The following is a 24,636-nucleotide window of genomic DNA, read 5'->3' on the forward strand; positions in this document are numbered from 1 at the left end:
TGCAGAGCAGCGTGGGTGGCAAACTGGCACGGTGCTGCCTCAGTGGTGCTCTCTGCTTCACTCCCCTGGACCAGGGAGATGCTGCCTGTGCACCCCAGCAGAGCCCACAGGGTCCCCTCAATGGCAGGTGAAAAAATAAATATAGTCTCTCAATATTTGTCTCCCATGTCCAGAGTCACTCACTTTCCCTGGGATGTACAGGTGTTTGACCATGGATGTTTCACAGGATCATGGGCACTATTTTCTCTCTCCTAAGAGAAAATTACTCAGCCAGATAAAACAAGCAAAAAATGCTGGTTGTGCTGATTCATAAGGAAACAATTTCCCTTCTATTTTAGCACTGTACAGCAGGAAATTGCAGAGTGATTTGCTGGAGGAGCAAGAAAATCAGGATAGGACAGACTGTACAGCATTTTCTGAGGGTCAGATAATTCTTCGCCGCCTTAGAATCTGTGAGCAGGTTTGTGCTGCATGATATGGTACAGACTAGAGATTCATCCACATCTTCAGTGAGCTCCAACTTCAGGAGAAGCATAAATGAAGAAGCCTGGAGCTCAGTGGATCTTATTTGTACCACTGGAAATGATATCTGAGGGGCAGCAAATCCTTGTGTGCTCCTGGCTGCACTGGCTGTGCTGGGGTTTGTGCATGAGCTGTTGGGAATTTAATAAACCTGCAGAATTGCCCTTGGAGTGGTGGTTTGGGCACCCAAGCCCAGCAGGTTTGTGAAGGTTCTGGCTCTGTGAGTGCAGGGGTCTGGTGGGTCTGTGTCCAGGGCTGATTTCTCTGGGCTGTGGGGAGCTGGGGGAGACATCAGGGTCTGATTGTATCTGCCCTGTGTTTCTGGCCTCCTCCAGCTTGGTACCCACACTGGCCAGGGGCTCTGCTTCTCACAGGGATGTGATTGAAGTTCCATTTCCCAGATCTTGAAATACTTAGGGATTTCAGGAGAAGTTTAGGCTTCACTTTGCACCTAAAAGCCTGATTTGCTGCCATAGCAGTATAATTGCCTATTCTTGTCTGCTTTTCAGAGTTGTGAAGTGATTTCTCCCTCCAGGGAATCCTTCTCTATCTCCCTCTCCTCTGCTGCTGGTCAGGCTGATCCACACTTTCCCTGAGTGTCACTGCAGTCCTGTGAGGGTTCAATGGCATCTGATTATTCTGCCCATTTTGCCTCTCATAGTCCAAATGATCTGCAGGAAGGATGCAGGAAAGACACCATTTTGTGATGCTTGGAAATGCCAGTTCAGAACTCCTGAAATTTCAGAACTCCTGAGGGTTTGCCCTCCAGTCCTTTTGCACTTTGAACAGCATTTTGATGAAGGATTAGCTCAGCTGCAGTTACCTTCACTTTTTGTTTCTGAGATCATGATCATCCCTGTCTGTGTGCAGTTTTTCATGCTCAGGGAGCATTAAGCCAAGCATGTGCTCAGATATGGAAAAACAAACCCATGGAGGCCAGGGGGTGTTAAAGATCACAAAGAGAATGAGGCTGTGCTGGGCAGAGGGGATGGAAGGAGCAGCACAGCCGCCCCCAGAGGTGCCTCCTCCCTCCCTCCCTGTGTCACTCTGCTCAGGAGGTCGGCATCAGGAGCTGTCCCCTCTGGCCATCCTTGCAAACTTTTGCATCTTAATAAATTTCTCAAGAAAAGTTTTCTCTGTCTTTCCTGGCTGGGGAAGAAACCCAGTGCAAAAGGGCATAGGAGTGGGGATGCTGTTTCCTGGCATCTTAATGGAACAAATCCTACAAGCTATCTGAAGAGGTTCTAGGAAATCTCTGTCCTCACCCAGGGATAAACTGCCTGAGTATCCAGGAAGAGTTTTCTTAAGGCAATTCTAAAGGCACATTCCCAGCCTGTGAAGAGCTGCCCCTTGTCTTCTGGTTCCTCTTATGTTCTCATTGCCAGAGATTTGTGTTAATTGCTGAGCCCTGTGGAAAGGGAGTGCTTGGATGGTTTAGAGTGCCTGCTGAAGGAGTGTCACATATTTCAAAGTGTTTGATAAACAGGGGAGTAAAGGCAGATAGCAGCATCAAAGCCCATGTTGTGCTCTCCTGGTGTAGCAGGCAGCTTTTGAGAGAGGGAGCAGATTGCTGAAAGCCATCATATTACTGGAGAACATGAACCTGCTTGACTGGTGACCCCCAGCAGCCCCAGCAGGTGATGGACAGCACAGAGAGAGGCACCAGGAGGACAATTACACTGCACACCTTTTCCTTTAAAGCACTGACCCCTAGAAAGGAGGTGGGAGCAAACATGGAGAAAAAACCATTGTTGTGTCTAGATTTGGGGTTCTGAATAGTCATTGTTCATCTCCAGACCACTCCAGTGTTTCGAGTATGAGAGCTACAGGCTGATTCAAAGCTTTTATTAGAGAATTAGATTCATTTGAATCAAAATGCCTGTGTAAGAAATTTGAATATCATCCAGCAGAAAGTGTCTGTCATGTCCTGGCAGCTCATCTTCAGAATGTAGCTGCATATTGATGAAGGGCTCATTGAATAAGAATTATTCAGTCCTGGAGAAGAAACAGAAGTCCTGAAGGAGAACTGCAAGAGCAGGCTGTCATCAGACATGTGCTCAATCAGGGGTCATGTTGCTCAAGAGATCTTCACTCTGGTCATATCCATTAGTGCTGCTCTGGCTCTGAGCCTTGGTGAGGGCTCTGCTGAGGCACCTGCCCAAGGCTGCAATTGCAGGTGAGTCTGGGACAATCCTGAGCTGGGAGAGGATGCTCTGAGCCTGTGGTACCTGTTTGCTGTGCTGCAGGAGCCTGAGCTGCCCCTGCTCCTGCAACACCTACAGCTGGAACCCTCTGGACTGAGGGCATGGTTTCTGTTACAGGGTACAATTATTGTGCTGTTCCTATTTCCTCACGCATACACACAACAGAGTTTTCTGTTTTAAGCCTTTCTTCAAGCTGTTGGTGTGTTTGGGCCCAATCACATGCTAAGGAGGGAAGAGAGAAGATTGCTCACTGAGCAGCCTGGCAAAGAACCTCACTGCTGAAGGTCCCTCCTTGTCACAGCAACAAAGGCACTGGGGCCTTCCAGTGCCCCGTGTCAGTGCTGACTGACTGGAGTACAAAATACAGGCTGGTGGTCAGGGATGTGGGATTGTGGCTGCCTCCAAAGCCACACTGAGTTTTACCACATCAGTGAGCTTCTGCTACATGGGGAATCTGTCATTTTATTGTCACCTGAGCTGCAAGCAAAGCAGAATCACATCAGCTCATTTTTGTTCACAGCTGCCACACAACTGCAACACTGAGTTCTGTTCTTTCCCTCTTCCCAGGGAATTCAGGATTTTCTCCTGAATCAGAATGGGAGGACTTAGACTGCCAAAATAAGGAGCCAGTCCAAGACCTGTGGAGAACCTCCCCTCTCAAATGAGGTCTTCAGTGCTGACAACAGGTTGTTTTCTTCACAGGAGAATTTGAGGGTGCAGGTCCACAAATCAGTTTAGGCTGGTCTAAGCCAGCTGTCCCTCCATCCCAGCAAACCACATCAGGGCCACTGACCTGCACTTACTAGTTTCACTTAGATTATACCCCTGTTGATTAGCACAAATGAGCTGAATAGAAAGTGGAAAATGCCTCTTTGAGCCCAGCACTTGGCATTGAATTCTTTATACAAAAAGGAAATGCCTGTCTCCTGAGTTTCCTTTCAGTTTTTTGTTCCCAAATTCTTAAGTGAACAAAGACAGGCTCCTGGTTCTCCTTCTTTGCAGCCATTCATGTGCCTCTGGGAAAGGTTTAGCTTCTGTGCTTGCCAGACTAGTCAAGGAAACAGAAAACACAGAACATTAGTGCATTTAAATCCCAGGCACTCTAAAGTCTTAAGAAAATAGAAAAAATATTTGGCAGATACATCCACCTGATGCCCACAGCCTCGAGGGCCTCGGTTGGGAAAATCTAACAGAAGGGGCTTCTTTGAGGTGAAGCTTCCTGAATGAGTTATCATCTAGGGCAGGAAGAAACTGGAAGGAAAAATGAGAGCCACCTGAGTCCCAGATTGGATAAGCCCCAAATACAGAAATTAATCAATCACCCAGTGTAATTAAGCATTGTGAACCAGAGAAATCCAGGGAGGATCCGGGCAGGCTTGCTGGAGGTCCCAAGGGGGATGGCATTGAACCAAACAAAGGCTTTGAGATCCTTCTCTGTGTTTCCTCCTGGGAAAGGCCTCAGCAGCAGCAGCAGCAGCAGCAGCAGCAGCAGCAGCATTTCCCTTGGTCTCCACACTTTTGCCCAGCAAGAGCCCCTGCCATGTGTGGGTCTCTGTGCTACCAAAGGCTCTGCAACCTCATGATCAGAGCTTCAGGGTTTCAGGGATTTGGAGATGTGCTGGGCACTGGGCAGGTGTTGGGGAGGGCAGGCAGGAAGCAAGGGCAGCCCCTGCTAGCATTCTCTCCCTATCCCTGTTTCTTCCAGCCCTGACCCAGTGGTCCCTGCCCCAGCAGCATCCCGGGGGGGTTTGGGCCTCCTATCATTGCTGAACTTCTCAAAAGCAAGAAGAGGTTTCGTAATTTTTCCTCTTACACCTGGAAAGGGAGGAACCCCACAAGACTGTGATTTAGATCAGTCCCTGCAGCAAGAAAGCTGAGCAGAAGCAAGAAATCAGCATTTCTGAAACCTCTCCTGGTACCTGAGGTACCTTAGCTCTGGAGAAGAGGAACAATCCCTCCTCTGTTCTGACAGGTGTTGAACCCTGAGCAGAGGTCCCTGAATCCAGGAGAAGCTCAGGAATTTCAAAATATAGCCAAGCTTCATTTTGGCAAGGAGAATATTTCCTGCCATGGCTGGGGAGGGGCCCAGCCCCTGCAGAACCCAAATTCAAGGGGCAGTAACCGGGCTGCAGCAAGCAGCTCCTGCCCAGCACCAGCTGAGGGGCTGTGACCTCACTGCCAGTGTCACTGCCTGGGAGGCTTTATTAGCTGAACTCTCTGGTAGTAAGTTAGTTATTTTTGTGTTTGTTTGTTTGTTTGTTTGTTTGTTTGTGGTTTGGTTTTGTGAAAACCTAATCTTCTGGTTTAATAAATAACATGTTTTTCCCCTGAGCTGGGCTGGCTCCCTGCAGATGCCTGCCCATCACTTCTTGCCTGGTCTCTTTGCTGCAGGAGAGGTTCCAGTGGCTAAGGGCCAAGTGATGCTGGTGGCTGGAAACCAAAGGAAGTGATAAGAAGAAGACACATACCTTCAGGTATGTCCTTTCTGGTTCTGCTGATTCCTGAACTTGTTCTGCAGTCACAGTTCCAGATGATTTAATACAAAAGTTTTTGATAGAAATAGTGTATTACTAGGGTGAAGTGGAAAAAACCTGCCTCGACTTTACCCAGCAGTGAAATGTACATTGAGGGGCCTTGACTTCACCCTGTGGGCCTGTTTCCATTTAAGTTGATCAAAATTCTGCAGATAAACCAGCCAGAGCTGGCACAGGTAACGTGTTTTGCTGGATAATTGCAGCTGGGAGCAGAGATGCTGGCTGGCAGTGTTCTGCAGCCATATGCTGGCTGGCTGGTTTGTGTGTTCATTTCTTGCCTGGGTTGCTTAGAATTCTGGACCAGTAAGTAAAGAAATGGAAAATTCCTGCCTTGTCTACAGTTGTTACAGAAATCTAAGTCTCCGAGTGGCCCTGGAAATCTTTGTGCTGCTTGATCCTAGGGCCAGAGCTCAGTGCTCAGTGCTCTTGTTGAGCTCCTGACACTGAGTTTGGAGGCTCCAATTATCTGCAGTGCCAGACTTTGGTGAGTCACCCCCGTGCTGTCTGGCTGCTCCAGGGGCAGAGGGGCAGCGTGGGGCTGCACAGGGAGCTGCCTGAGCAATCCCAGCACTCCCCAGTTTTTCAGAGCAGTGAGAAATGCCCCTTTCATTCTAAACCTGTCCAGCCATTCCTCTTTGTTGCAGTTCCCTGAAGTTGTCCTGTAGCCATCTGTGTGTCCTTTGCAGGCAGAGAGGCAGCCAGTCACTCTCTGCTGGGTTTGTCCATCCTCAAGGCTGCCCTGTGCCCACCCTCCCACCCACATCAGCCTCTTCAAGAGCTTTTGCAGGGGAAACCAGTGGAAATGCTCCTAGGGATCCAAAAGGAGAGGCCCTCTTTATCCAAGGTGCCTCCTTCCAGCAAGGGGGTCATTTCTCTGACATGTATGTGTCTGCATGCTCCAATAAATCACATTTCTCCAGTATGTATTAATCCGTTTTTTTTTTTTTTTTTTTTTTTGCAGGCTGCTTGGAAGGGAATTTGGATGTAAAATAACCAGGATTGCCCCCGGAGCCCCTTTCAAGAAAGATGCCCTACTGGCCATCTTTTGTTCCTTTGGTGGTAAAGTAGTTTAGCTTATAATTTAAGAGCAAGATAATCACTACTTTTGTGTTTGAACTCTTTAGACCTCCCTGGAAAGTGCCAATTGGATTATGCTCTTCAGATTTTATTGCTGTAATTTCACAACCTCTTTTAACTGAATGAGCTGAAAATTAAGTTTTAAATGCTTCAGCACAAGTGTCTGTCAGAACTGCCCCTCCTTTCCTGGCTGTTTGTGCTCCTTCTTCCACGAATTTGCAAACCCAGAGTGATGGACTTTGGCAGCCTGCTGGGACCCTGCAGCTCAGCTTTGCAGAGACTCCTGCCCACAGTGCCCCTCACCATCAGCTGCTGGTGCCCGTGGTTGCTCTGCTGCTCAGGAATCCGGCAGAGCCTCAGCACCCTCCATGCTCTGGCTGAGCTGCTCCTGAGTCCTGGCTGCCCTGGGCTGTGTGGCAGAGCTGCACCCCCTGGCTGGGGCAGCCAGGGGGTGACACAGGAAGGTGCCTGTCACCAATGCTGCTGCTGGCTGAACCATTCCTCCCAAACCCAGAACTGGGCAAACACATGGATCCTGGGGGATCCTTCCCGGGATCCATGAGGGATCCTTCCAGCTGAGGGAGGGATGGAGCTTTCACCAGAGCTCCACAGCTCAGGGGCTTTCTGAGCTGACACATCCCTCCACAGCTACACACAGATATTTGCCACACAGTGAGGTCCCTGAATCAGGGCCCTGGTGTGTGACTTGTCCCCAGATAGAACATATCTGGATTTGTCCCCAGATAGAATCTCTCAGCAGGATGCTACAGCTGCCATCAGCCTCTGCATGACTGGCCCTTGCTGGATCAGGCAATTTCAGCCTTGGTCAATCTCTTCCTTTGGTCAGAGCTGTACAAAGGACAGAGTTTTGAAGTAAATGTATATTGTACCAAGACTTTTAAAGTCCTGTCTTCATTCCTCCCTTCCTTTGGTGTGTGAGTCATCTCAGCAAACCTATCGTGCTTTAAATTAATTTGGTCTTGGAAGGGGACAGAGATAATGAGCCATTCCAGGACGGCATTTCTTAAAAGCCAGGGGATGTACAGCACAGGGGAGGGTGCCTCCTGAGTCTTCCTCACCTTGTCAAACATATCCAGCTCTTTCCTGAGCTTGTGACAGGGTCTGTGCAGTGTCTGACAGCTGCTGGCCTCCACTCCAGATACCTCTGAAGGGAAGCTGCTCTGACGAAGCCCTGCTTGCAGAGCTGCAGCTCTCTGGCCTCAAACCAGTGCTGTGCTCACACAGGGGCTGGGCTCAGACCCTGGGAGAGGTGTGTGAGTTTTGAACTGTTCATCAAAGTGAAAAGGCTCCTTGTGAGCTCAGTGCAGTGGGGGTGTGAGTGTGGGTGCACGTGGTCCCACCTGGATGTGGGGGTGTCTCTGCTCACTGTTCCTGTACCTCTGCTCACTGTTCCTATACCTCAAAGAAGCTCTGCCTGGTGCCCCTGCAGAGTGAGCTGCAGGCAGGGATGAGGGAATTAATATCCCTGATAACAGCCCCCATGCACACCACACACAGAGAGTGACTTACCCCTCCCACTCTTTGTCAAGACCCTTTCATTACCAAAGAGCTTTCTGTTAAGGAAAACAGGATTTTATTGGGTTTTGTTTGTTTGTTTGTTTGTTGTTTTTCTGTCTTGACTACCACACAGAGGGAGGAGAACCACCTCCTAAAAAGAAAACACTGTACAGAGTGTTCAAGGCTCAGAGGGTTCTGAAGCTGAGGGTTCACCCCAGCAAAGGACAATGGAACTGATGGGTTGAATTCCCACACAGATGGCTGCACCAAACCAAAGGGCAGACTTTGATGGCCCAAGCCATGGCCAGGCTGGAGCACTCAGAGCTGGTAGGACAGCACAGGTAGGAGCTGGCTGTTACTATTACCTGCTAGGGTTTCACATCCCATTGAAAATCAGGGGGCCAGCAATCAGACAGGAATTGGGTGTGCTATCAGTCATTCTGTATGATGTTTTTCCAGGGAGAAGAAAAAAAAAGTCTGAAGATCCAGCCCCAGTGGGCCGCTAGACAAAGGCCATCAGAGTGGGGAGGGGGCACAGTTACAATGGTAGATTGTAATAGACAGATACAATGGTAGTTCTCTTTGTTCTGTCACCCAAACCTTACAGCTGAACCTCAAGGACTATCAAATCCATTATAAAGCTTTTCTTTTCTAACTACCCTGAAGCTGCATTATTAGTAGCTATTATGCAATTGCCATTTGTATTTTGAATAATGAATTCTAAATTGTAACTGTTCACAGGACATCAATTTCCATTGCTATGCCATTGTTGCTCTTTTCTTATTTCTCCTTTTGAAGCCCATTTTGTACAAGGTGCCCCTCCACCCACTCGCCTGTGCTGAATCTCAGAGCCAGTCAGAGCCCATGATAAAAGCAGGCTCTGGCCTGACCTAATGCACATGAAGCACTGTTCCCATATCAGTGGCAATTGATGCCAGAACACACTCTGACCCTGGGGAAATTCAGCTTTGGTTATCATGGACGACTATTTGCACTTCCCAGTTCCTGCCTCCTGAATTTTAATTTGATTTAAGTTGGAATATGAGTTTAAAATTTGGTTGCAGTTTCTGTTTTAGACGTGCAATGTCCATTGTTTAGAAATCTGGTGTGTTCATGCCAGGTGAGAGGAGCCTGTGGGGCTGCTGAAAGCTCTGGTGGGAGGAAGGTTCCAGAAGCTCTCAGAGAGGCAGGCTCAGGTGGAAGTGCCTGGTCCCAAAGCTCTCACCCTGCTGCCACCTCCTGTGAACCCGAGCTGGGCTGTAACACGTGTCTGGGCTGTGCATATTGGTAGCACATGCAATGTAAAGCTTGGTAATTAATATTCCAGGGACTCAGCTACACTTTCTGTGACCTAAAATTTAACAGACATCAATGTCTGAGGGCAAAAGGAGGAGTTCTGCAGCTCCTCAGTTCCAAAGCCTCTGGTGCCTGTGTATCTGCACTTTTATTATTTTTCTGTCCAGAGGGAATCCAGCCCTCCACAAAACAAAAGGACCTTCTGACATTTAAGAGTAAGACACAAGAATGAAAGGCACTGAATGCCTTTAATACCTCCTGCATTCAGCCTCCTCAGAGACAGGCAGGTAACTGGAATTTTGCTCAAGAAGGACAGGGAGGAAACTAACAATTTTATTCCACAATACAACCATTCCTGCTCCTGAAGTGTTTTCTGACAGATAAGAACCAGAGGAACATCAACCAGAGACTTGTCTAATGACATGGAACACATGGGGCTGGCAGCTCCATCAGGGGTCCAAGGCACAAGAGGCTGGTTGGGATTATTACTCTGTAAGGGATCAAATCTTAACTCCTTCACCAGTGAGGGCCTGACTGTTTCAGGAGGCTGTAGCACATACTCTAGTTTGATAATTTGCACCTGGGGAAAGCTAACCTGCCTGGGATTTTGCTGGAAATATGATTAGACTAAACTCACAGCTCTCCTCTACTGAGCTTGCAGCTCTAAAGCCAGTGACAATGTGTGCCAGCCAGAACAGCATGGGAGGATAATGAAACTGCTCTTTGGATGCACAAGAACCTCACAGCCACAGTGAGAATGGCTTCAGGGGGACTAGAAAATAGCAGAAACCTCCCAGATCATCTTGCTATAGTGGTAATAAACATCCAGTGTGTCTTTTCTGTAGCCCTCAGGCAAGAAAGCAACTCCAGAGAGCAACTGCAAAGCTCATTCTGCTTCTGCTGAAAGCAGCTGGAGCTCTGTCACAGTCAGGGACTGGTGCATCTCTTAGACCTGTGAATCCATAAATACAAAATTCTGAGCAAAGAACACATTTGGAAATACACACCAAATATACAAATCTTTCCTCCTCTCTTCATCTGGACTATTTTTCTACTATTTGGCAGGAAGATCTTCATTAGTCTCTCCAAGAGCCTGTGGCTGACACAGTGCAAGCTGGAATGCTCAGTTTGCTCCATGGCAAATAGCCCCCAAAGCTAGGAAAAATCTAATATTGTACCTGTCATCGTGGTTTATATGCCCTGATAGAGGTTACAAATGCCAGGTACCAGGAGAGACATCAGGCTTGTGAACAACATTTTAAAATGCGTTATTAACTGGAATCAGGAAAAAATAGATAATTTGGAAAATATAAGTGTTCTTATCATTAGAACACACAGGATAGCTGTTTATTGAACTGCACTGAGCTGTTAAACCCCACACTGACATTGAAAGTGAATTCTTGGCTTCTCATGTCAGCATGGGACCTTTTTACTCAGAAGCAGAATTTGGAGTCTGGCAAGAGGTGCATTCTCTATGTCCTGTGTCCCATGTCCCTCCCATGTTTTCCCCATCCTGTAGCTACTGCCCTGCCTTAGTCCTTGCATGGCCTGGCCACAGCATGGACATGGACAGAGGAAGGAGATCATGCAGGTGACTGGAAACGGACGGGGGGAAAAAAACCCTTTAGATATATATCTATAAGGAATAAGTGACACATATGGAATGCAAAATGAGAAATATGATATTATCTCTTTTAAAAATATGTTGCCTAAAGTCTTTGAAACCTAAACTGTCTTCTGTGTCAGCACCTGTCGAGAGTGACCCAGCCGTGAGAAAAACACTTATCAAAAAACGAGCGCTGAAACTCTACCGGGAGCCTTTCCGCAAAGATTCGGGCCGGGAGAGGTTTGTGAGGATGGTTTTCCCCTTTTCCCTTTAAGGTAGGGAAAGGGAAGCTCCGTGCCCGGTTGCCATCGTGGTTGCCATCCCTGCAGCAGCCCCTGTGGGTACCGAGACAGCGGCGGGTGCGGGTGCGCGCGGGGACCGGCGGCACGGATTGGCCCCGGTAACGACTCCCGGGGCCCCGCCCGTGCCGATTTATGAATGGAGCAGCTCCGCCCCCGAGTCCCGCCCCGAGCGGCGGCTCCGGCCCCGCCGGCGGCACGTGCGGGAGGGCCGGGGGTGCGCGGTGCGGGGCGGAGAGTGCGCGGTGAGAGGGGTGAGAGGGTGTGCAAGGTGCGCGGGGTGTGTGCGGTGCGGGGTGCGGCGAGAGGGGTGCAGGGTGCGCGGTGAGAGGGGTGTGCAAGGTGCGCGGGGTGTGTGCGGTGCGGAGTGCGGTGCGGGCAGTGTGCGGTGCGGGCAGTGTGCGGTGCGGGGTGTGTGGAGTGTGCGGTGCAGGGTGTGTTCAGAGTGGCGTGTGTGCGGTGCAGGGTGTGCGGTGCAGGGTGTGTTGAGAGTGGAGTGTGTGCGGTGCAGGTTGTGTGGAGTGTGCGGTGCAGGGTGTGTTCAGAGTGGAGTGTGTGCGGTGCGGAGTGTCCAGCGCAGGAGCCGGAGGAGCCGCTGCTGCCCCTCAGGACCGGGCACAGTCGGGAACAAACAGGGCCGGGCAGTGCGAGGTAAGTGAGAGGGGGTAAGGGTAGGAGTTAGGGAGGGGGGTAAGGGCGGGGAGTTTGGTTTCTCCTTGTGGCTGGGGTGTAATCATGCTGTGATGTATGCAGTGTCACATACAGACCTGTCTGATCCAGGAAGTGAAGTGTTGGTTTCTATTCAGAATTCAGATCGTTGCTGGAGAGACGTCTTTGGATTTGTTTAGAGCAGAAGGTGAACGTTTCTGCATTGGGAAGAAGTTCCTGCGACAGCAGCACGAGATGGTCAGGCAGCCTGCTTGAGCCCAGAGCTCACCTGTGAAGTTCTTGCTCTTCCTGCTGTGTGAGAGAGTGTGTGGTCCCAAACCAGCCCCTTTCTGACACACCACTGGTTCTGCGCCCCAGCAGGGAAGACTGGGGCTGACCTAGCATGCTTCACTCACTGCTCCAGCCATCCAGGTCACAGGGGACAGGGTTTCTTGAGGAGTTTGACCATTACTCTTCCCTGGCCAAACTCATGTCCATCTACCACACAACGAACAGGAGCATCTTCAACTGGACAGAGAGCCGCATTGTTGAGTGGGAGAAATTTGCTGAGCTGGCTAAATATGAGCCAGAGTCCCAGAAGCCAACAGTGAAAGCGCTGCTAATCGTGGCCTACTCGGTCATTATCATCATGTCTCTCTTTGGGAACATGCTGGTGTGCCACGTGGTGCTGAAGAACAAGAAGATGCACTCAGCCACCAGCCTCTTCATCGTCAACCTGGCAGTGTCAGACATCATGATCACGCTGCTCAACACACCTTTCACCTTGGTAAGTAGCTGGTCTTGCTGTCCCTTCAAGCAGGACAGGAGTCTCCCACCCACCAGAGCTCTGCCTGGTGGTCATAGGCTTTCCATGCACTCTCTCCTAGGGCTGAGGTGGGAACCCAACACCACCAAGCCTAACTGATAACTCTGCCAGGCAAGTAAAACACTGTTGAGCAACCTGTGGGCTCTCTGTTGCTCTGTTAGACTCTGTAACTCCTAGAAACTCCAAAGTCTATCACAGTGTGTGCTAACAAATCCCAGCAAGAGCTTCTTGGGGAATGAGAACAAGTTCCTGTGTTTTTAATGTTCATGCAGCAGAGCACTAGAGAGTCCCTTAGTGGGTCGCAACAGTCTGAATGCCAGTCATACTGGGTGACTGGAAGAAAACAGTCAAGCATTTCAGAGATGCCAGCTGGATAAAGGCTTCAATGAAAGCTCTCCAAATCTGACAGTGGGGTTGATATCAAACCTTGGTCCACCTTTTCTGAATGTAGTTGTTAGTGTAATAAAAAGTTTTTACCACTGTTCACAATGTCTGTAGAACTGGCCAGGAGGGCTATGGCATCACCACTTCATAATCAGTGGGGCTTGACCTTATAAACTCTTCTGTGAAGGTGTTGCAGAGACCAGGATAGCTGATCTTTCTGTAAGTTCCAGGTGAAGCTGCCCAACCAGCCAGACCCCCTGAGCCAGCTCAGGTTCCAGCTGCAGGAGTTATTGGAACACAAACCAGACCCCCATGGATTTGTTTTCAGCACATTTTCTGGCTGATGAGCTGTTGTTTCCCCTCAGGTCCGCTTTGTGAACAGCACGTGGATTTTTGGGAAGGCCATGTGCCACATCAGCCGCTTTGTGCAGTACTGCTCCCTCCACGTGTCCACACTGACCCTGACAGCCATCGCCCTCGACAGGCACCAGGTGACACTGCCTGCCCCCCCCTCTTCCTCCAAGGCTCTGGGAGGAGTCTTGAGCTATGATAAGATTTTCTGTCCCTGGCCATGACAAATGCTGGGTCTGTGTCCAGTGCAGGGCAGCAAGGACAGCCCAGGCCTTGTGCTTGTCCCCAGCAATCACTCCCCTTTCATGTGCTATTGTCAAATAGTAAGTTCCAGACTATCAGATTTTATCAGCTTAAAGATCTAACAAAGAAAATTTCATGAGAGGTGAATTTCTGCCTCAGCAGAGGGGAGGAAAGCTCAGCTTCACAGGCCCAGCTGGAACAAGAGACATTTCTTATGTAGTTCATATAGAATAAAAAAACATACCCTTGAGTGAAGACACTTGGGTAGATATCTTCCTTTGTTTTTTTTTGACCTAATGTGACCTCTAGCTTAAGGAAAACAGTTCTCACATAACAAGATTGAGGATAAAGTTTGAAAGCTCTTCTGAGCAGACTGAGAAGTTCAACGTTTCCCATTTTCCAGGTCACTCTAATGAACAGGACATTTTCCTAATCATGGCTGTCATTTTCCTATCATTAGCTGTGTTAGGTTATGTCACAAACTGCCCACTCCTCTTGTGGGCTGTGAGGGCTTTTGCTTCCTCCTGTGGGAGGAGTCATGATGAGTCTCTGTTGCAGGTCATCCTGAACCCACTGAAGCAGAGGATGTCCCTGACAAAGGGAGCTCTGAGCATCTCTGTCATCTGGCTGATGGCAACCTGTTTCTCCCTGCCCCATGCTGTCTATCAAAAGCTTTTCCAGTATAACTACAGGTGAGTGATCTCCCCTTCCCAGGGAGCGTGTGGAGGTCTGGCAGCCCTTGTACAGCGCCTTGCTCAGCAGGGAGGACACCTGAGCGTCCCAGGCACGGGATGGGTGATGTGGGATGAGAGGCAGTTGCTGTATGGGTGACATCCCACTTCTGCCAGCAGAGGCTGGGGCTGTGGAAGAGCTGCCTGGCCTGCACTGTGCCTGGCCTGCTGTCCAGGGTTCGCTCTCACCACCTCCTGCGTGCCCAGATGAGGCTCTGGGTCCCACTCCCAGCCACGTGCTGGGGCAGTCCCAGGCACAGCCTGGCTGGGGCACAGCTGCTGGCAACACACACCTCCTCCAGTGCCATGGCCTTGCCAGGAGAGGCTCTGTCCTGAGAAGGCAACTTTCTCCTGAGGGACTTTCCTCTTCCCTCCTTTTGCCTGCTCAGCTCCTCAGACCCAGCAAGACCAAGCCCATCCAACTCAGCCAGGCAGGGAGGAGAGAGAGAGTCAAACTGCAGTTTCAAAAAGAAAGAAAATAAACTTCCTGTTGGTAATACCTGTGCTGACATCACCAAGGCTCTGCAGGAGCAGGAGCAGGGGACCACCCTGGTTTACTGATCCCTCTTCCCCAGGATTTCCTACATTGAGTCTCAGGTTGTGACTTCCCTGTATTTCATCCATGTGGATTTACAAAGCAGGACCAGCCTTCCCTGAAGCTTGAGGTTCTTCTGTCCAGTGTTACACTAATGAGGAAAACATAGAGAACATACATTCTTCATGAAGCGGGGCTGTGGGGGACCAGTGTGGGACAGGTGAGGGACCAGTGCTTTGGCAGGAACCTGAGCTGTCCTGGTGTGCCATGGTGCCTCTCCTCAGGAAAGGGAACTCTTTGCTTGGCTGAACACAATGACTGCAGAGGAAGTGAAGTTTCACATCAACATAAGGAGTGAAATACCAGAAAAAAAGAGAAAGTTCTAATGTAGAGGGAAAGAAAGAAAAAGAAAAAAAAATTAAAAGCAGAAATTTGTGAGCAAAATCCTCACAAAAGGCCCAGCAATGGCACTTGTCTCTGCTGTCACCCTCTGCCAGGGAGAAATACAAAACCCAAACTCTGGGGCTCTTTTCCCTTGCAGTCCTTTCCTCTGTGGTACCCAACCTGTTCTGTCCCTCCTGTCCCCACCAGCCTGTGGCATTGCTGTGACCTCTCTTGTCTAGAAAACAGTCTGTAACAGTACCCAAGTGGGATTTTTGTGGCAGGTGTCATGCTGCTGGTGCTGCCCTTCGCAGGAATGCCAGCCTTGAGGCCAAGGGGATAATCTTACCATGACCTGTATTTTCAGGCTGAGATCAGCATCCCAGGGAGTGGGGCAAGAAGACACTGACAGGCAGCAGGAATGAGATTTCTATTGTAGACATTGACCTTTTGTAGAAAGGACAAATCTAATTTCCTGCAGCCCAGCCAGATCCCTCCTGTTGATGAGGCAGGGGGGTGTGAGTGCCTGCCTAGGCTGTCACTGTTTTGGTGTCTGAGGGGCTGCAAGAGCTGGAAGTGGGATGGGGGCTTCACAGCCCTGTGCTTGTGCCTGATGTGGCTGACATAGCCAGGGGATATCATACCCATAGCTGTGCAGACTGTAAACACAGGGCAGGGTTACTCTGTGCTTGCATTGCTCTGCAGCTGTGCTTGGGGATTAGGGAGTGAATTGCTCATGAATGAAGGAACCCTACGATTTGTTTCGGGGCACCTGTCTCTGCTCATCCTTTGGCATGGCCAGAGGAAACTGAGCCCTGTGCTGGCATGAGGCAGCTCAGCAATATAAGGACTTCCAGGACATGCTATTCCTGTCCCTGCTTTCCATTGAAAAAAAAAATCACAGTTGTAATATTGCTTGTAATAGCTCCTGCAGGGTCAGGGCTCCTGGGATTGCTACCAGGGAGTGGTTAGGGTTCTGGGATGGGAAACAGGGGCTCCACCAACATCCATCTCTGGCTGCACTGCACAGCAGCCATCTGAGTCCCTGGTTATATCAGAATTCACCAAAACACTGTCCTGTCAGATCCCCTTAGGCAGCTCCCCTGTGCCAGATCCAGGGGAGGAAAAGCCAAGACTGCAGTTCAGAAAAGACGATTCTCCCTTCTGCGTCAGTTCCCATCTCGAGTGGCATCTCCAGGTCCTCTGTACTCAGTGGACCCATTGTCACTGCTCTGACCTCATCCCCTGCTCCAGCTGCCTGTTCTCAGCAACCTCCTATTTGTGGCACAAAAGGCAGCTCCAGCAGTTGAAAACAGGATATTAAAGATATTAATCAATACTGCAGTGAATAGTACAGCTTGATGGGAGCTAAAATCTGCGCTGAATAGAGGAGAACAAGGGATGAAGAGAGAACAGTAAAATGGAATATGAGAAAGAAAAAGAGAGGGGAAAAGAAAGAAAAGGAGAAAACATCCACTGGAAATAAATTCCATTACACCAGCTGCAGGGTGTGGAGGGGACACACGGTGCAGTGAAGGGTGATGGGATGAGAGCCAGTGCTGGCCAGGCAGTGGAACACACCCAGATCCTGGGGCTGGATGGGATGGGACAGGTGTGAGAGGTTGTTAAAATGAGTTGTTGTGTATAGTTACACTTTCTTTTGTTAGTTCATTGTCAGTGGTTCAACTGGAGCCAAGTGAATAATCATCACACCAGTTTTAAGAGGTAGCAGGAAGGTTGTAGGAGCTGATGGCAAGGGAGTGGTAGGTAGGGAAGGGAAGTGAGGTGGGCTTGTCATGCCTTTGAGGCTTTCTCACAGCCTCCAGCCCTTCCCTCCCCTCTAGAACAGCTTTGGCTTAGAGCTGCTGCAGTGGCTCTGGCTGAGGGATCCTGTGCTGGGGGCTGTGGCAGGGCAAGGGGTCCTGGCTGCTGGGGGACACAGCAGGGTGGGTGCTGCCATGGAAGGCAGGGGCTGCAGGTCCAGCCTGAGAGAGACATGCCAGAGCTGTGGCTCTGTGTCCTCCCTCTGTCCACACTGAACCTCTGAGCAGGTGGCTGTGGGCAGTGTGGTTTGCCGAGCCAGCAGCACCCATGGGACAGCAATGGCCACGTGCCATATCTGTATTTCCTGTTTTCAAGGGAAGCCACCGTCCGAGTCTGTGCCTCCCTGACTTCCCCGAGCCTGCAGAGTTAGTCTGGAAGTATCTGGACCTGTCTACCTTCCTCCTTCTTTACCTCCTGCCCCTGCTGATCATCACGGTCACCTACATGCGCCTGGCCAAGAAGCTGTGGCTGCGCAATGCCATCGGGGACGTCACCATGCAGCAGTATGTCACCCACCTCAGGAACAAGAAGAAGAGCATCAAGATGCTGATGCTGGTGGTGGTGGTCTTTGCAGTCTGCTGGTTCCCCCTGAACTGCTATGTGGTGCTGATCTCCAGTCTGGGCATCAGGACCAAGAACTCGCTCTACTTCGCGCTGCACTGGTTCGCCATGAGCAGCACCTGCTACAACCCCTTCATCTACTGCTGGCTGAACGAGAGCTTCCGCGCGGGGCTGCGCTCCCTGCTCTGCGTCTGCCAGAGGGTGCCACAGCCTCGGGAGCGGGCACTGCCACCCAGGGCCATGTCCTGCCGTGAGGCGTGGCTGGAGCAGGCCAGGTGCAGGAAGGGACTGGCCCCCCAGGCCAGCTGCTCCACCAGGAACCTCCCGATGGCCAACACGGACCTGTGAGCTGAGGGGAGTTACCTGGTTGTGGGAGGCACCAAAGGGCATCTCCCAGGCTCTCCTCAGGAGCCAGCATTGCTGCTCTGTTGTTTTACTGCTGATTTTTTGGCTTGTCTTACTATAGCCCCTCCTCTGCTTGGCATGGTGGGAACACAAGCTCTCCAGCACCAGTAAAACCCACACTGCAGCTGGCCCAGGGGGAGAAATATGTACAGGGGACATGGAGCTTCTCAGACATCGTGATCTGCTTTCAGGTTTTCCCATTTATTGCTATCAGAGGGAGTGGACCCAGGTTTCTGTCACTGGCTGTAATATGTGCCATAATGTGGGGCTCTGCACAGCAGCAGAAACAAATCCATGATGACACGTGTCTGAAGGAAGGACTTGGACATGCAGATGAACTCCATCCACAGGGAGCCTCACCAGTTAGTGTATAGCAAAGCCTCCAGCAGAGGTAAGGATTGTTGACAGCAATTTTTCTCTCAGATTCTGCTGCTCCTCCTGCCCTGTCTCTGTCCCACCCACAGCAGCTGGAAGCCAGCCCCAGACAAGGGGAGCAGGGATGCACCCCAGGAGCCATGGCTGCAGGCTCAGATGGCACAATGACAGATGAATGTAGTCCACTGAGAAGTTCTTTTTATTATAAATATATTCAGTTAAGAGAGCTACTAGCACTTTATAAAAGGCCACAAAATATTTCATCAGGGCTGTAGCATTCACTCACTGAAGAATGGAATCATTCTGCATTGTTGCTAGTTGCTGTAAAAGTCTCATTTAAACAACAGGAGGGCAAGAAAGGGCCAGAAGGGATGTCCTGTGAGGAGCAACCAAGGACTCTGGGGCTGTCTCGTTGGTGCAAACCAGGTGATGGATTTCAGTAGCCCAAGGGCAGCTGTGTCTGCTGGGGGGCTCCTGGACTGCCCTGGTGATGGCCCAGACAGATCTTCAGCCCAGAGAGGCAGTGGAGGCCTGGGTGGCTTGAGGGAATAAGGACACACTCCCAGCACCTTCCCAAGGGAGAATAAACCAGACCAAAGAAGGGAAACTAAGGACTGATTTTTATGGGGCTTTTTTGTTATTTTCCATTTTTGCAGTGGGAAGGAAAAGGACAGAAAGGAGAGGGATCCTTGCTTCAGGCCACTTGACCCCAGCTGGGCACTTTGGGTGTGCACTGCAGTGCCTGCACCAGAAGAAAACAGCAGGACACGAGGAGGAGTGGCAGCAGGAGTGGGTGAATACTTCATCCCTGAGGCACTTTGCTTGGAGCACACAATTATTGAACATGGGAATTCAAAGCTGTCTGTGCTGGTTGCCAGTGCTGTGCTCCCTCAGTGTACAGAAGGGTTTGTTTTCAGTCAAAAAACATCACTGTGAGTTTCTCAAAACATTAAGATAATCTCTAATTAATAAGCATTGCCTCGTTTAATTAGTAAAAGAAGCTATCTTTTCTTTTTTTACTGTTCCTCATTCCTCACTAGCTTTTGGTGAGCAGCTCTCAAACTGCCATGTATTGTCTTTACTATTTATTAGGTTTGTTTTCCTTCCTTTCTTTCTTTAAATGGCTGAATAACCTTTTTCTGGAGGAGTCCAAGCCCTTACTCCAAAGAAGGGGTCTCTCCACACTCCCTTGATCTTCTGCTAATCCCTGTAGTTATCTATCTCTTGCTGTCAGAAATAACCTGGCTGGTCTTCCTTGGATCTATCAATCGCAGCATCTCCTCGTTGCTGAATTTTTCTCCCCTAAAAGGGCAGGATGTACGAGCTGACTGTATCGAATCTCTGTAATGGCTCAGCTCTCTGGACTGATAATTATCAATGCCTGAGTGAGATTCAGAGCTTCACACACTTCATCCAGTGCCTCAAGGTTCCTGTTGTATCACTTGAGGATGCCCTGGCTCCCAGCAGCTCTCAGGCAAACATAGAATGCACAATATATATAAAAAAAGTGTAACTTGAATGTTGTTTGATCAGTGCCTGGAGGGCAGGAGGCTGCATCTCTGCTGGACTCCAAGCCAAGCTCTGGAAAAGGGAATCTCTGAAATTCAGCTTCTGCTGGGTCTGAGTCAACTCAGCACGTAAATAGCTGCTTAAACATTCCTTATAAACATTCCTCAATCTGTCTCCATCCCGCCGGGCACCTGTGGAAATGTCATCCTGAGCAGCGCCGGGATCCCAGGAGAGCTCCCAGGGACAGGAGCCAGGCTGTGCTCAGCCCTGGCTGGACAGGGCTGCTGGGGCAGCAGCAGCAGCAGCAGAGCACTTTGCTGCCTGCAGACACCAGCCTGGGACCCCGCAGGAGTGCAGGGTGCCAGGAGAATCCTCTGCCATCAGGACACCCCTCCCCATCGGTGCCCTCAGCCAGGCAAAGCCCCCCGGGAGGCAGAACCACGAGGGAGAGTTTGGAGGGCAAATGACTGAAACACTGAGTCACCACAAGTCTACTCCCGGGAAAACTATTTGAGCACACACAAATCAGCGTGCAAAGATCCAGCGAGACATGTCTGAGTGATTAACAGCCCGAATTTATTAAGGTTAGCTCATGCCAAATGCAGCAGAGTGCCTTCAGCAGAGTTGCTGATGAAGACGATAACAGGGAACGCAGCGCAGGGGATACCTGAATTCCAGAGACAAATCCTCTTATATAGCCCCACCACATAATGAACAAAGAAACCACAACATGCCAACTAGATTAACAAAAAGCTAGCAGAAAAACCCCCACAATGAGTCAGAAAATTAGCTCAGGAAGGAGAAACAGAATACAATTATCATCACTTAGCTCTTCAAGTGGAAAACAGCATGGAGGGGCTGGCCAAAGCACGCTGCAGGGATAAGGGGGAATGTCCTCAGTTAAATCCGGCTTAAGCCCTGGATGTTGGGGTGTAGGTGGGCCAGTGTCAAACCATCATCCTGCACTGAGAAGTAACTCAGCATCTTAGGTCAATCACAGAGCAGGGGAGGAAGAGGGAGGAAGGAGCCTGGCCCTTACCTGGGAGACTGGATGTGAAGGCACACCCCGAATTCCCGCGTGGGAGAGGATGTGCAGCCGCCCTGTGCCCCAGGCAGCAGCAAAGGCTCTCCCTGGCGCCAGGAACACAGCTCTGCTCTCTCACTGACTGTGGAGACAACCTGCCTGCCCCCCAAGGATGCCACCAGCCCCCACAGAGCCCACCTGCCCCCCAGAGGACTCACCTGTCCCCACAGACCCCGCCGGCTCTCCCCCGCTGCCTCCTCCCGCACCACCCCTGCTCTGCGGTGGGCAAAGGAACGTGTCTGATCTCCCAGGCTTTGCAGGAGCCCAGGCAGGAATAGCAGCAAGTGAGGACAGGTTTAGCACCAGGCATGGGCTGCAGACAGCGCTTGGTTTGCAGACTAATGGCATTTCACAAGCTGCCCCGTCCCACCGGTGCTCAGCAGTGATCCCCACCCCAGTTCCAGGGTCTGCTCCCAAACTGCTCCCCTGAGGTGATACCAGAGCACTCCCAGAGCTTGGCTCAGCCCAGTCTGAGCTGAGCAGGTACGTTGGAGGTGTCTCCTTGCCCAGATGTGCTGCAGATGTTGGGTTTCTGCACTGCAGCAGGGCTGATGTTCTCTGGGGTCCCTGATGGGATGGGGCAGGGGGGCCAGCAGCAGGTACCCAAGGCTGCTTTGAGCAGTGCTGGGAGGGAGCAGCCAGAGCAGGCAGAGGTGTGGGTGCTGTGCCTGGGGCTGAGCTGGAGCCAGCCCTCCCTCAGAAGCTCACATGGAGCCTCCACAGGCAGCAGATCAAAAGCACCTCTTGCCCTGCTCCCCCATCCCTGGTGTTTTGTTGTTTGCCCTGGTAAAAAGGGCTGAATTAATGCACTTGGTCCTTGATTGATGTTTCACTCCCCCAGCAGCCCACACTGGCTGATGCTGCTCAGTTCAGTAGTGCCAAATTGTAGAAGTGGAGAGCAGCTGTCACTTAGCCAGACGTGAGAGGGCAAAAATAGTAATAAACACCCCAAAAGCCACAGGCTGAGCTCTGCAGGAACCAGGTCTGCTTGTACAACACAATAGTCTGTCACTTGAAGAGACTTCTCCGTGACAGGCCCATAAAAGTCTCCTTGGCAGATGAGACCAGACTAATTGCTTTATAAAATCAGATGAATGGATCATCTAATGCATCTGCTGGAGACAAACCCAATTGCTTTATGGGACACTGTAAGGGGCAAGTACAGGGAGTGTCCCCATTAATGGAATTCCTGCTCATTACTTCATGATTAATGGGGCTTCAGAGCATAAAGGTTTATATCCTCTATATCATTCCCACATGCTTGCATCCCATCCATGCTGTGTCCTGCAGGCTGTGGGACCTTGGTGGTCTCCAGGATTTCCACTCTGCAGGGATCTGCAGTTGGTGGAAACAACAGCTGACAGCAACAACAGGGATTTTCAAAGCCTCACTTGGACCATTTCTTGCTGTTCCTACAGCACTGCAGAAGTCAATTCCATTTCAAGTCCACACTTGGAGCCCAGCTGAACACCACCATCAGTGTGATTCCAGGTGCCCAGCCTGTGTGTACTGTTAGGAGATAATTTATGATACCTAACAAAAATGATGGCAGCAAGTTTCAGAGCAGCAGATTTTGTTCCTATTTTTGAGACAGACAATGTTTTTTTGCAGCTACATCCTGCCTCAGGCAGTTTTCCACAGGAATTAAGCAATCAATTAATCAATGGCCTTAACATTTTGCAGCTTCCTGCTCCTTCCACAGCTTATTTTGACCTTTTACTGGTAATACATGCCAAAGATGGCAGAATTCAGATCACAAGGAGTGCCTGGATCACTTCCATGATGGATTTACCACTGTTCCATCAGTGGGGAGTTGCAGTAGGCTGGGTGGCTCTGGGCTGTTTTGGACAGTTTAATTTGCTTCTGAACTATGATACACTGCTCTGACCTTTCACATTCAGGTTAATAAACCAAGTCTCTCCTAAAGGCTGGAAAGGAATTGAATTTTAGTTTTTAGCATTACAGTTTTACTTTCACAGTACATCGTCATTCCTGAACTCTTCTTCACAGTTCAGTTATTGAAGTGTTTGTCTCCATTTCCCACCCTGTTCTGGAATTAAACCCACCAGTTGCTCGTGTTGAGGAACAGTGACTGATCCTGACTGTTCCCTCATGGAGATGGCAATGGCTGCACTCCAAATAAAGTCTTTATTGCAGTGCCCCTTTCCTCTTTATTTTCATGTTTCTATGGCAGGATATGAATTTTTCTCCCTTCATTAAATTTGACACACTCTGTGTTTTATTTAACAGAATTACACTAACTTGCCTTCCTTTGCCTTTATAAAAGGCAGGAGAATATAAGTATTATTAGTAATATTCAGGAGAATATAAGTATTTTGCTGTCTTGCACAGCTTGCAGGGCAGGATGTAGGGATACTCATTCTTCAGGAGAACTGTTATGATTAGCAGAAGTAATAAAGACCATGAATATTTAGCAACATGTTCAGGCATTTCAGCTATAAATGGGAACATCTTCACCACTTGACTAATTCTCAGCTTCTTTGTGAAACCAAGCTGTCAAATTGTTTGTTTTGCCTTTGTTTCTCCTGGTCACTGTGAAGGAAGGAGGGATTGAGGGGGAAGGTAGGACAAGGGTCCATTTTCCTGTCTGCAGTGTTGAGCATTGCTAACCCATTCTCTGCTCCCCCTCCCTGCACAGAGTGGGGACAGGAGCCTTTCCCCCATTCCATTTCTGTCTGTATTGATGTGTTTGTGTCCACACACACACTCTGCACGCCCAGCTGCCATTTCTGATGCCTTTCCATGGCACAGGTGCCACAGGGCAGCAGCACAGCCCTGTTGCTGCCCAGGGCAGAGGGTGTGGGGCAGATCTTTGGCAAGACCCTCTGGACAGGACCAGCATAAAACCATGGAGCAGAGCAGCTCCCAGCCCACCTGCTCTCACTGGAGATGTCCTGGGGCTGGGGCAAGATGGGAGCCCCAGCCTGGGGTCTGACCTTGGAGATGGCCAGGGCACAGACCTGGGGCATTGTGTGCTCCTTGCTCTGACGTGTGAATATGAACTCTAGGAGGTAGGGAATGATGGACATCGGCTCTGTTGTTATTGTACTTGTTTGGGGTATTTATTTGTAAGCCTGTAGTTCCTTCAGGCCAGCTCTGAGGAGAATGAGGGGGAGTGTGAAGAGGTATTTAAGGGGTTGTAAAAACACTTTATTTTGCTAAAATTCCATCCCTATTGCTGCTGCATTGGAAGGCAAACCAGCCCAGCACCCAGGCTTTGAGCTCCCATTAATTGTCATGGAGAAACAGCCTGGCCAGGCTCAAAAACCTCATTTACCACCAGGGCTTGGGGCAGGAATATAGCAATTTCATTTGGGATGATAATGTATTTTTGAAGGATAATAATAATTATTGGCATCAGGTTGTCCCCAAAGACAGTGTTTTTTTGCCTCCAGCACAGCTCTGGCATTGGAGCTGGATTTGTTTCCCCTTAGAAATGAACATCTGCTGCCAATAAAAAGAATAAGGCCTTTTTTGTTTAGTTTTGTTTCGTGGTGGATGTTGCTCACAGTTTGGTCCTAGATGAGATGGTTTGCTCTCATTAATGTTCCCCCAAGCATCCCCCAAGCCCAGTTCCTCCGGGTCTGGTGGCTGTTTTGCCCACTGAGGGCGATGGTGGCAGTCCCTGCACAGGCACCCAGCAGCCTGGAGCTGTGCCCCAGTCCTGCACTGTGCAGCTTTTCAGCTGCCTTCTGAAAGCCC

At 50.0% G+C, this 24,636-nt stretch overlaps 1 protein-coding gene across 1 annotated transcript; it reads left to right on the forward strand.

Moving 5' to 3' along the window:
• The first annotated feature begins 11,459 nt into the window (after nt 1-11,459).
• On the forward strand, nt 11,460-23,087 carry LOC118698870 (G-protein coupled receptor 83-like). The gene is given in 7 exon segments (XM_036402420.2): nt 11,460-11,707; nt 11,863-12,491; nt 13,280-13,405; nt 14,067-14,200; nt 17,295-17,308; nt 17,311-18,336; nt 18,977-23,087. Coding segments are annotated over 5 exon segments (1,236 nt in total). The 5' UTR covers nt 11,460-11,707; nt 11,863-12,107; the 3' UTR covers nt 17,889-18,336; nt 18,977-23,087.
• Nucleotides 23,088-24,636: the final 1,549 nt, after the last annotated feature.

Source organism: Molothrus ater, chromosome 14, assembly GCF_012460135.2.
Source record: "Molothrus ater isolate BHLD 08-10-18 breed brown headed cowbird chromosome 14, BPBGC_Mater_1.1, whole genome shotgun sequence".
Classification (NCBI taxonomy): domain Eukaryota; kingdom Metazoa; phylum Chordata; class Aves; order Passeriformes; family Icteridae; genus Molothrus; species Molothrus ater.